Raw genomic sequence first — 13,700 nt, 5'->3', positions numbered from 1 at the left:
ATACTTTTTTGACAAAATGCAAGAATAATGGCCCATCAGAAGTTATCAGTTGCGGCTGTGCCCAACTTGTGCAACTTGTGGCCAACAATGACACAGAAGCAAGACCACAATCGACATCTGTGTGTATGATTTTATTATCCTCTTCTATCAACAGCACATTCTTCTACATAATGTTAGTTTTGCTTAAATTTGCAAGGAACAGATAACTATCTCTGTCTCCTTCATTATCGAATATCAGTAATACCATAAATATGCAGGGATTTTTGCAATTACTGTCTGTCCATTTCTGAAGCTACTTTACATTGCATCTGTGTAAATTTTATATAATTGTTATTTCTCCCATGAAACATCCATTAAAAACATCAAAATAATGTCTAAAAAGTAATTTTGCATTAATTTCATCTCACAGTGATACATTTCTTTACTGAGTGTAAATAAGAGTGATGGAACCCAGGAAATTTTCCATGAAAAGATGATTCAACTAGATGAGAGTTATGCTACTCCTCCACAATTTTTTGTTCCAGAAGTCAGAAGACTTCAGATTTATAGTATTTATACAAATTTACTGAATAAATTTTCCTCAGTTTTGCTAAGAAAACATCTGATATACGAGAAATCAGAAGCAGGTCTTCTCTCGGCTTTTAATATTTCGTGTTGAGAGTGCTTACCAGACTGACACCAACACGTAACAGCTGGTTGAGCTCAAGTTTCGCCCGATCACAGAGTAAGAGGATGCTCTCACGATGCTCGTGACTGGTGTACGCTGAGTCCGTGAAGTCTTGCGTACGTTCCACGACTGCATCGAGTGCCGCTGTAAGGCGCTCCTTGCAGCCAGGTCCAAGCAGTGTCAGTCGCGTCATTTCCACCAGGTCCTCGAAGTGTTTTAGCGCACCAGACACAGTCCGACTAGCATCCCAGTCCTCCTGCAACACACAAAATCTACCATGCTGTTGGCTGTCATCTTGTTCTGCAGCCCCCTACCTCTATTTGATTACTTTCACTTTGCACCATGTGAATTTCTTTATACTGATTTAATCTGTACATTGTTCATGACTTAATGATACTATTTTGGCTGCTATCACCACCACCACCACCACCACCACATCAAAACAAGTGCTTCACTGCCCAGCCATGTCGTGGACAGTTCCGGGAGACAGACACCAAAATGTAAAAAATTTATGAGTGCAACAGCATTTTGGGTTTCTCATGAATAAATAATATGTTACAATACTTAAAACAATTTAATTGTATCAAATTAACCTGTATTTAGCAAACTTCCCGAATTATGGCTTGTTTTAGACAACATGTCAAATAGAAAATAGCTCCTGAAACCCATTTTTCAGTGAGTAATGTGAGATTAATGTTCAATTTCGTTTCCAGTAATCATTAAGAGCTGACAAGAATGGCTGTGCTGCCTTCCTTACAAGTCAGTTGCAAAACGTTATGATCGCTCATTTATCTGTATATCTGCAGATATTTCAAACCATAAAAACATTAAGTGGGAGCAGGAGAAAACATATATGAATGTATTTAAAATTTGGAAGCTCTTGGAGCCAGTGGTTCTTTCTTCTGGCTGAAGGCTTGAAGGGGAAGGAAGAGGGGTGAAGAAAAAGGACTAGAGTTTGGAAAAGTTTCCTAGAACCTTGGGTCAGAAGAGACTTACCAGACGGGGTGAGAAAGAAAGACTAATTCTTGGGGACTGCACCAGATCAGATTTGAAAACCTGAGACCTTAAAGATGGAAGATAGGGTATTACATGAGACAGACATTATTGACAAAACATTGACATGTTAATAAAAGTGGAAAGCGAAATGCATTGTATGTTGTAGAGGTGGAAGGGGGGGGGGGGGGGAACAGACCATGAAAGAAATAGAAAACTAAAAGGGTGCGAAGAAAGAAATAATTACCGTGAAGAAATGCTGAGACCAAAGAAACTAACATAAATCAAGGTGAAGTGGCTGGTGGGAACCAAGAACATGTTGTAATGCCTGTTTCCACCTGTAGAGTTCTGAGAAACTGGGGTCTCGGTGAAGATCCAGATAGCACATGTGGTGAAACAGGCACCAAGGTCTCTCATGTTATACAGCATATTCTGCTACAGGATATTGTATGTTGTCAATATATACCCCCTGACTATGGCTACTCATCCTAACTGAGAACTTGGTGGTAGTCATGTCGATGTAAACAGCCAAACAGTGTTTACGTAACAGCCGGTACATAACAAAAACATTACATTTCCAAAAACTGGTTATTTTTGTTGACCACAAAATGTTAAAATATTTCCAATGCTAGTGCAGTACATTCAGCCTACAACTGAAATTAACATCAAAATATTAGCTCTTCCCATAATTTACATGATTCTTTAATTGATATTCTAGAAAGCACAAATGTAAATAGAAAGTGACTGGCTCTTGTGCAGATAAGGCCAATACAAATTTTGGCTCGGTCCACTTGAAGAACAGTGTAAAGCTTTATTAAAACTTCCATAGGGCTTCGGAAGAAAAATAGTTGATGTGGGCTTTGCAGCACATATTGATAATCAAACATTGGCTGACCTGTTACCAATGGGTGTCTAACATACTAAGTTATGAAACTTTATTTGTACTTTTAGACACACCATGTGTGTAGAAGCTCTCAACGATATTTGTGAAGAAACAGAAGATGCAATGTAAAATAAAGTTGAGTTACAGTAAAACATTATGACTTGCACTTTTATCTGCAGCTGAGAGAATCTTGCAAATTTATTTGCCATTGAAACCTTACTTCAGCGGCTTCTAATTATCTTTTTGTTAGGACAATCATTTAAAATAAAATAAAATGTCAATTTTATACATGAAAACACATTTCTTGTAAATTCATTGATATTGGATTGTAAAACTCCTACCTCAACTATTACAGGGGATCCTTTTTAATTAATATCAGGATTAGGTTTGAAAGCTATTCTTGAGAATGTGAACTATATACACAGTTTTTTTATCTTTTTTATGACTGAAAAGCTTTTCTCAATTAAGGCACTGGATGTATTAATAGTTAAAAATAAATTCAGAGTTTTACAATTTTACAGTGTACAGTCTGTAGCCCATTTAACAGTAATCTTCAACAAATCACAAATATTTTTAGGATCTATTTTTCTGTAAATACACCCAACCACTAGTTGTGGTCTTAAATAGGAAAAAATAAAACTAATCCATAGCAGTAGAGTAGCACTAAAACTAGTGACTGGAATGCAATTTCAGAGTAACACTGTTCATACTGATTCAAATTTTGTACACTTCAGAGTTCCAAAGTTATTGAATCTACCTTGTGACTCTGACCTTTAATTGTCCCATAACTATGTCCAAAATTTTACACTAGAGTCTTCACCAAAGGTTGTCTCCAAATTGACTGTAGTATTATTACAAGGATGTCTAGTTACTGGTTCATACATATGTTGCCCACAACGGACTCTTTCCTATATTATTTCAAATCTGTAACTTTTGTCTTTCAACATTTCTTCAAATTTTTTACGTTTGTTACACATTAGCAAATGTCATAAGCTCAAAGTATCATACAAAGTCTCAATGAGAGAGAAAATATCTGGAAAAGTCTGTAGAATGAAAGTGAAACAGACCACCTCCATCGTGATTTCAAATCCACAAAAAAAAAGTATAGGCCTCTTTGTCTCATTTATCTGGATCTATTATCTTTCTGGAAAGCGAGAACTGTTGACTGTGACGTAAGGTTTTCACCAAACAGGATGCAGAACTTCACCATGTAACACTTTCAGGCAGTAATTCTTTTACTTCCTCTTCTACAACCCTAGTTCTTTAGTCCAACTTGAGGGGGAAAAAAGTAGCACAACCATTCACAGTGAGGGAAACAATTCTGGATTCTTTGATCTTTGATATGTCTAGTAATAGGACTGAATTCAGTCGATGAGTGAAGTGGTGAATGAACACTGCATTATAAAACATGTTTATCACCCTTTATTGCAGTCCATTCAGATGACCAGCAAATTGCAGCTCCTACATAACTTTGAGCATCTTCATGAATTTTAGAAACATTTCATGGATGGACCAACAGCTGTGACATAGTGAAATACTGAGAGGACCTGCGAGAAACAATCCGTTGTTTCATGAAGAATAACCAAGACAAAAATTGAATCATTTTTCTCTTTCCTTACTTTATTAATGAGTGTGTTTGAAACATAAACATTCAAGTTGCTCTGTAATACATTTGAGACTCATGTAAATACAGAAGAATGAACTAAATGATGTTTCAGCTTTTTCTCATACTCACTGAGAATGTGTAGGAGATCAACATAACAGCATTCCTTCAGGTTTTACATATTAAGGCATACTTACAGCCACTTGTTGCTGTTGCAAAGCTGCGTATTGAAATGCTGTGTAGAAGATTTCTGGTTGTTATGTATGACTCAGTTGTAGATCTGCCCTCTTGTATTATGTCCTTGTCCTCTTAGAAACAGCAGGCAGAGAAGTTTGACAGCGGGGTCCCAGACACACACTCTGGTGCTGCCCTGCTCGAATCACCATGATTTTGCCACTCAGCAGTACTATAAGCAACTGGCTTGGTTGCTTACCATCTCTCTAACAGCAGCATACCTATGTGATTGTAGTTATAAACTCTTAAGACTTGCATTAAATTATATCCTACATATTTAATTAGTAATCTTCCTTAATGTCAAGCATGTTTTCCATAGCACTAGAAAAGAAATCACAGCTTTTGGTTGTTACAATCAAGGCCAACAGTTGATTTACTGCAACACCTGGGGTAGCAGGTAGCCACACATCTCCAAGTTCCAGCAATCGCTTGTACTGTGCACAAATATACAAATTATGTTGAGAATCATGAAAAATCAGCAGCTCTAATAAAAAATTATTGTATAATATCATATTAGTCAACCCATATCAGGAGTTACTTTGAACTCCAATGCTTTAATTAGCTTCATCATTGTTTCCAAGGTCATTCTGGGAAAGCAATGCCTATCTTGAGTGCATTAACTGCCTTACTTTTTGTTGCAAGAAATATATCTTGATGTACAACATGCATTCTTCTGTAATGAATGCTCACAGCTGTGGTTAAAATTTGTAAATGTTCAAGCTACAATATGTAGAGATTTTGTTCAGATAATGGAAAGAGATAAAAGTATCATATGGAATCTTCCTACTTATTTGTTGATTTTAAAAGACACATACCATGCAAAAACAATTTAGAAAATGATTATACACCTCTGAGCAATGGAATGAGTTTTAAAAAAGATACATTCATCTGTACAATTCCACACATAAAAATAGGAATCGGTTAAAATGAAGTCCAAAACAGGCTCATACAGAGCAGAATTACCAACTGTTAAAGGTGCAAATATCTATGACTTTGGTCAAAGTTAGAGTGTTTGACTATATAACATATGTATCAAATTACATTGACCACTATGTTCAGAAGAGATGAGAGGAGATTAGGAACAATGTGGAGCAACAATGGTTAGTGCCATTCAAATAACTGAATGAACAGCAAATATCACAGAAAAACTGCCTGGCCATTGTCCATAACCTTCTCTGTCACGGGTAAAGCACCTGCTAAATGAATATTTTTGTTAATGAGTGCCAAGTGGACATCAGAACAATTATTATTTAAAGTTGAAATGATACATACAATGGTAATTTTAAAATTCGATATTGGCAGTTGTGAAAATTTTGATGCAATTCTGGACCAAAACCCAGTATTAATTAAAAACAAATAAAAACACTCCTATGAAAAACACGATTTTAACAATCAACATACCAATGCTTAAATAACATAAATTTTTTACTAATTTTAACTAACTGAAAACCTCACCTACATCTACAACTACATAAATACAACACAATCCACCGTACGGTGCATGGTACCCCGTACCACTACTAGTCATTTCCTTTCCTCTTCCACTCGCAGATAGAGTGAAGGAAAAACAACTGTCTTTTATAACTCTGCATGAGCTCTAATTTCTTGTATCTTCTTTTTGTGATCCTTACATGCAATGCATGTTGGAGACAGTAGAATCGTTCTGCAGTTATCTTCAAATGCCAGTTCTCTAAATTTTCTCAGCAGCATTCCTCAAAAAGAATTGTACCTTCTCTTCAAGGATTCCCATTTGAGTTCCTGAAACATGCCCATCAAAGTTATGAGTTGTTCGAACTTACCAGTAACATATCAAGCAGTCGGCCTCTAAATTGCTTTGATGTCTTCCTTCAGTCTGAACTGGTACAGATGCCAAACACTCAAGCAGTACTCTACAATAGGCATCCTATATGGGGTCTCCTTTATAGACGAATCACACCTTCCTAGAATTCTGCTAAGAAACTGAAGTCAACCATTCACTTTCACAACCACAATGCTCATAAGCTCGTTCCATTTCATATTGCTTTGCAACATCACACCCAGATATTTAAACAATGTGACTGTGTCAAGCAGGACACTACTAATGCTGTATCTGAATATTACTTGTTCATTTTCCTATTCATCTTCATTAACTTACTTTTTTTCTACATTTAGAGCTAGCTGCCATTCACCACCACAACCAGAAATTTGGTCTAAGTCACTTTGTATCCTCCTATAGTCACTCAACTTCAACACCTTATCGTACACCACAACATCATCAGCTAATAACCACAGACTGCTGCCAAGCCATCTGCCAAATCATTTATGTAAATAGAGAATAACAGTGGTCCTATCACGCTTCCATGGGGCACTCCTGACGATACCCTTGTCTCTGATGAACACTTGCCTGTCACTTATAGTCAAATCAGTCCGCCCCAGTAGCTGAGTGGTCAGCGTGACGGATTGCCGTCCTCTGGGCCCGGGTTCGATTCCCGGCTGGGTCGGAGATTTTCTCCGCTCAGGGACTGGGTGTTGTGTTGTGTTCATCATCATTTCATCCCCATCCGGCGTGCAGGTCGCCCAATGTGGCGCCGAATGTAATAAGACCTGCGATATGGCGGCAGGACCTGCCCCGCGAGGGGCCTCCCGGCCAATGACGCCAAACGCTCATTTCCATTTCCATAGTCAAATCCCCACCCATAGCCACCAGAGAGGTCTGCTCTGACTTCTGAAGAAGCCAGCTGCCTTATGATACAGTTCAAAACACAAAACAATACAAGGTTGGAAGTCACATTGTTTGGAACAATAATGCAATTTGTTTTCTATTATGTAATGAAATCCAAATTGCTGCTATAGGAGTTTATTGTTTTATTGTAATGAATCCATTTTGGCTAGATTGTCATCTTCAGACCACATTAAAAAATTACTTAATATTTTTAATTTATTTTATTATATTGTTAGTTATCATATTTTCAGATATACAAATTTTGTACTTATATCCATATATTATCAGTGGTCACTGTCAATCTGCATCATAATACAGTGTGTTGAAGATTTAGGACTCTTACGTTATAAGTTGTTTTGTGGTTTGTTGCTGTTATTAAGGGCGATTAAACACTAAAACTCGTATAGCAGCAATTTCAATTTCATTACATAACATCTCTAAGAGATACCTTCAATTCTGCATGTGCACTGGATCGTAAATTGTTTTCAAAGGTTTTATTGATAGTTAATGAAAAGCCATAACAAATGAAAAAAAAACAGATACGAAATGTGTCTTTATATTTCTGATGTATTTGGTTCACTTAGCATGATGAGAGTGCCTGCATCTAGTGGTTTGCTTATCGATTTATTGTTTCAACTGCTTCCCAGTTCAGCAGTATCTGTGAAACAAATCACATCAATAATGTCAACAAAGTAGTGTATCATGTTCTGGAGAATCAAGTTGTTTTGCTGTAATACTAAAAACAGTTTTTTTTATTACAGCTTTTTTGGTAAATCTGCCTTTCTAATCTCCTTGGATTCTAATCTTATGTGTATTTCTTGAGATATTACTATTTTTCAATGGTATGTATCCCATTTTGAATTTTGTTGGCTACAGCTCCATCTACAATACAACAAAACAGAACTAGGTTAGCCTTTTTTTGAAAACCAATTCATTTGCCAAAATCACTATGTAAACACAGTTACTGGATCCACTAAATGTGTTTACATAGTGATTTTGGGAAATGAATTGGTTTCCAAAACAATACCACAATACAAAATTACATATGCCTCCTGCACTGACTGATCATGTCAGGTAACCGCAACTAAAAATTGTCAAATACAAAAGTTACGTAATTTTTCCCCCACAGGATTTGTACTTGCAATTAAAAATGGGGGTTCCTGTTTAAGATTTCAAAGTTCATCCCCTTCCACTCCCTGGGTGTGGGGCAGGGGAGTGAAGATAGGTGTCAAATTGGATGTCTGCCTTCAAGACAAACAACTTTTATTACAGAATTAGAAAATATTTTTTACTCTGCAGTGGAGGGTGCACTGATGTGAGACACCCTGGCAGATTAAAACTGTGTGCCATACCGAAACTCGAACTCGGGACCTTTGCCTTTCACGGGCAAGTGCTGTACCAACTGAGCTACCCAAGCACATCTCACGACCCATGCCAATAACTGTACTTCTGAAAACTTCCTGGCAGATTAAAACTGTGTGCCAGGCCGAGACTCGAACTCGGGACCTTTGCCTTTCGTGGGCAAGTGCTCTACTAACTGAGCTGCCCAAGCACGACTCATGCCCCGTCCTCACAGCTTCACTTCTGCCAGTACCTCGTCTCCTACCTTCCAAACTTTACAGAAGCTCACCTGCGATCTGTACTTCTGCAAGTACCTCATCTCCTACCTCCCAAACTTCACAGACGTTCTCCTGTAAATTTCACAGGGGATGTTCTGTAAAGTTTGGAAGATTTGGAGACGACATACCGGCAGAAGTAAAGCTATGACGATGGATTGGGAGGTGTGCTAGAGTGGCTCAGTCGGTAGAACAATGGCCCACCAAAAGGCTACAGTCTCGAGTTCTAGTCTCAGTCTGGCACACGGTTTTAATCCACCAAGAAGTTTCAACTATTATAGCCTCTGTTGTTAATCTGATTTGTTGTTTTCCAGATATTTCCAGAAACAATATTAAATGTCTCACCCTTACTTTAATTTCAGACATGTGTGGATTATTCTAAGATTGGAGACATCAGTTTTGTAATGTAAATGTAAATGTATGTGCGGCAAAGGCCTCCCGTCACATAGACTCTTCATGTGGTGTAAGTCCCAGACGACACCACTTTGGTGACTCGTGTGTCGGTGAAGGTGAAGGTGAAATGATGATGAAGACAAGACAACACAACACCCAGTTGCCGAGTGGAGAAAATCTCTGTCTCTGGCTACAGTGGCATATCGAGTGGGGCGGGGAATGGGCCAAGGGGGTCTATCGCGCTCTGGGCACCACTTGCAGAGGGCGCCAAATGGTCTGCAAGACAAACAAGAATCTCTGGAAAATCACAAAAATTCCAACCTTGTACAATGATATCTGCAGCCTTCACATTTTAGTATCCTTCAATCCATCCCATTCTTCTTTTTCTTCCTTTCCTTTGCGTTTCTCATTGTTTACCGCACTTCACAAAAAAAACGCCCCCACTGCAGGTTAGAGACGGCCGAGTGCTCACCTCGGAGGGAACGGGTGGCCCCACGGGCGAGGCGCCGGAGGCAGCTGCGCCGGCCCGCGCCAGCTGCGCCGCCGAGTCGAGCACGCCGTCCTTGACGACGTAGTGGATGAGGTCCATGGCGCGGCGCATCTGGCAGAAGACGGTGTCGCGGTTCTCGCGCGCCGAAGGGCAGTCGGGGTGCCGGAGGCACGCCTTGGACGAGGTGAGCAGCATCATGGTGGAGCGCTCGAGCACCTGCCGCGCGGCCGCCATCTGCGCGCGCCGCCTCTCGTCCTTGAGGTCGTTCTGGCGGTCGCCGGTGAGGTGCGCCAGCTCCACCATCTCGGCGCCGAACTGGCTGAACGCCTTGACGAACTCTGTGAAGTTGGTGACACCCTCGAGGCGGCCGAGGCTGCGCGCCACCTTGTCCTTGGCGAGCAGCAGCTGCTTGACCACCACCACGTCGGCCAGCAGCAGCACCCTCGTCACCGACGCCAGCAGCCCGCGCGCCGCCCGCACCACGGCGCCGCGGTCCGCCAGCGAGTCCTCCAACACCGCCGCCTCGCACAGCTTCTCGATCGCCGCTCCTGCAACACCGTCGCAGTTCGAGTAACACAACTCGGTCATTGATCCGTCGGTTCGAGTCCTTAACAAGTCGGCATCGTAGCAGGCGCAGATCCAGGTTTCAGTTCTGGGGAGTTCAGAGATTGTTGCTGTCTTTGTTTCCCCCTCTCCTCCACATGTAATTTGTCTTCATCCCCCATTTCTAAGGTGCCACCCGATGTGTACGATTTTAATAATAATGATAATAATAATAATAATTAAGAAGTTAGCATAAAATATGAGAAAAATTTAATGTAAAGGTGAAAGTTCACGGGCTTTCAGCCAGAAGGCAGCGATAACCCTCGCAATAAGAAGAAGAGAGGGGGAGGTTACGTCGTGTTCCTCTTTTGAAAATGTTGTAATCTAGTCAGTTACCTTATATTTTAAAATTCTGAAAATATATTTATTGTTTTTAACGATTTGCCGGGCGCGGTGGCCGGGCGGTTCTAGGCGCTTCAGTCCGGAACCACGCGACTGCTACGGTCGCAGGTTCGAATCCTGCCTCGGGCGTGGATGTGTGTGATGTCCTTAGGTTAGTTATGTTTATGTAGTTCTAAGTTTTAGGGGACTGATGACCTCCGATGTTAAGTACCGTAGCGCTCAGAGCCATTTTTTTAACGATTTATTCTACCACATTCTATAAATGTTTTAAATTTTACAGTTAAACCTAACGCTAACATTTAAGTTTAGTAGCAATTGTCGCATCCTACAATGAAAATTATAGTGTGTTGTGACTTAACGTCAACAACAATTAATCAAATTTGTATTATTTAAATTTTTATGGTCATGAAGTAGTCCAAGCTTGGTAACACACGTTACAGAAAATGTGGGATATTGCCAAGAGTGGCCGGCCGTTGTAGCCGAGCGGTTCTAAGCGCTTCAGTCCGGAACCGCGTTGCTGCTATGGTCGCAGGTTCGAATCCTGCCTCGGGCATGGATGTGTGTGATGTCCTTAGGTTAGTTAGGTTTAAGTAGATCTAAGTCTGGGGGACTGATGACCTCAGATGTTCTCCCATAGTACATAGAGACATTTGAACCATTTTTGCTAAGAGTGTGATACAAGGTACTTTCACGGTCTGGACCATACTTACACATCAATACCCCTTTAAAAAGTATGTTGTTAATGAAGTCAACAGGAATTAATGATTTATTTTTTATTTTTTTTAAGGGTGAGTATAAAGTACCCCCCCCCCCCCTCTTGGTAATGTGCGTTATGGAAAAATGCCTTGGTGTTGCTATGGTTAATATACTGCGACCTTTCGACGAGTGTCGTAGTCAGCTTCTGATGAATGTAACAATAACTATAATAATAATAATAATAATAATAATAATAATAATAATTACTATTATTATTATTATTTGTTCACATAAGTGAATAGTACATTGCATTCGCTTAACGTCCAAGAAATAGCAATTCACAAAAATAAAGCCTTTTGAAAAGCATAATCCGAAAATTTGAGAAGAATATACGTCACGCAATTAATTTAAGAGCCGTAACAGCAACAAACGTTCCCAGCTTTAATAACGTTATAATTTACCCAGTACAGATGATCCAGGAAGTATGGTCGATATTCCGGATACATGTTACTGGACCATCTTTCCTCCATTTTCGGTCAGGAATCCATCCCTGAAGTTTGTCGATTTTATTAATGTTCACCCTGTACAATGAATAAATACTGTGACAGACAGATGCTATATATTTACTATGAGAGACTCTTCGTGCATATTATTTATGTAGGTGCACAGAACATGTGATGGGGCGTCTGCTGTGTGTTATTATGGCTGTGTCAGCTCCTAGGCGCAATACTTGAACGAGCCGCAATACTTGAACGAGCCGCAATACTTGAACGAGCCGCCGTGATGGAGAAGAGAGAATTGAGTAAAAAATTCAAATAAAATGGCTGTGTCGACCACGTAGCTCGTTCACTACTGTAAACGCAGTGGCGTCGTTTAAGGAGGCAAGATTTTGCCTGCGATACAAGAGCCATTTGTAGCGGTCCTTTTGTAAACGATGGGCTGCTGATCCGGCTGTGCGATGCGTGCGTGTGTGTACACACACACACACACACACACACACACACACACACACACACACACACAAATTATAGTAATTAAGATACGGCTAAATATACGGCCTGTTACGATAGTGGTCAGAGCACAAGTTAATGGCTTGTTTACATTAAAGTCGTAAATTAGACTTGGTTGAATATAACTTACGAGCAAAAGTGAGCAGTTTGGAGACCTGGCAAGTGTGCAATCTGCGCCAGTTCTTCTGACGAGTATGATAACGTCTTTTACCGCCGTTTATAACTTACCCAACTGGCCGAGAGGTGGAGGAGGGACGATATCTTCAATTTGACAGAAGTATTTGTTTGCACATGGAGATGTGCCACAATCCATGCTGCGCCAGGACGCAGTCAGCCACACAACTTCTAAGAAGGTTTTGGGTTCCTTGCTGTTCACGTTGCATACTAACGACATAGTACACAATATTATTAGTAACCTCAGACGTTTCACAGATGATGCTGATATCTACAATGAAGTAATTTATGAAAAACCTGAACTAGTCAGAACTTGATAAGTATTCACAGTGGTGGCCAGACTGGTAACTCGCTTTAAATGCTCAGAAATTTAAAACTGTACACTTCACGAAACAAAGAAAAGCATAACATTCTACGAATGCAATATCAATGAACGCTAACTGGAATCAGGCGACTCATATAAAAATCTGGGTGTAAAAATTTGTTGGGATATGAGATGGAAGATCAAATAGGCTCAGGTTAGGTAACGCCGTTGGCAGAGGTCAGTAACTGAAGAGAATGGTTCAAATGGCTCTGAGCACTATGCGACTTCAATTCTGAGGTCATCAGTCTCCCAGAACTTAGAACTAATTAAACCTAATTAACCTAAGGACATTACACACATCCATGCCCGAGGCAGGTTCGAACCTGCGACCGTAGCGGTCGCTCGGTTCCAGACTGTAGCGCCTAGAACCGCACGGCCACTCCGGCCGGCTGACTGAAGAGATGCTGGGAAAATCCTACAAAGGACGTTGCTCACAAAACACTTAAGTGAACCATCCTAGAACACTACCCAAGGGTGTGGGGGCGCATAGCAGATAGTTGTAACACGGAATATTGAAAGTATGCAAACGTGTGCAAAAAAAAAAGGGGCAACATGAATGCTCATACACTTTTTTTAACTCCACTTAGAGCGTTTCTGACATCCCCAAAAACCCGAAGTGGCAGACGCTTGGAAGATAGTCGCCAACTATTCTGCGAAAGTCTATGTAAAAATTTTCCGGAACCAGCATTAAGTGTTGAATCTAGGAATGTACTACAACTCCCTATGTGCCGCTTCTGTAGCGACCGCAAGGATAAGACGAGACTAATTAAAGCCCGCACAGAGGCATTTAAGTGATCTTTCTTCCATATGCTTGCTGAAAAAGATGAGGCCCTAATGCATGGTACTGCTGGAAGTGCTCTCTGCCACGCACTTCACAGTTGTTCTTAGATTATAGATAAAGATGTAAATGTTAATTAAAACCATTTACATA

At 40.3% G+C, this 13,700-nt stretch overlaps 1 protein-coding gene across 1 annotated transcript in view; it reads right to left on the bottom strand.

Moving 5' to 3' along the window:
- Window positions 1-13,700, bottom strand: part of LOC126484111 (alpha-catulin) — a 395,942-nt gene that overhangs the window by 110,317 nt on the left and 271,925 nt on the right. The window contains exons 3-4 of the mRNA XM_050107489.1: window positions 9,563-10,128; window positions 669-923 (exon numbers count right to left, since the gene is read on the bottom strand). Coding sequence (XP_049963446.1) covers window positions 669-923; window positions 9,563-10,128 — 821 coding nt within the window. The remainder of the gene's footprint in view (window positions 1-668; window positions 924-9,562; window positions 10,129-13,700) is intronic.

The sequence above is a fragment of the Schistocerca serialis genome, chromosome 6 (genome assembly GCF_023864345.2).
Source record: "Schistocerca serialis cubense isolate TAMUIC-IGC-003099 chromosome 6, iqSchSeri2.2, whole genome shotgun sequence".
Classification (NCBI taxonomy): domain Eukaryota; kingdom Metazoa; phylum Arthropoda; class Insecta; order Orthoptera; family Acrididae; genus Schistocerca; species Schistocerca serialis.
This window is presented reverse-complemented; position numbering and strand designations above follow the sequence as displayed.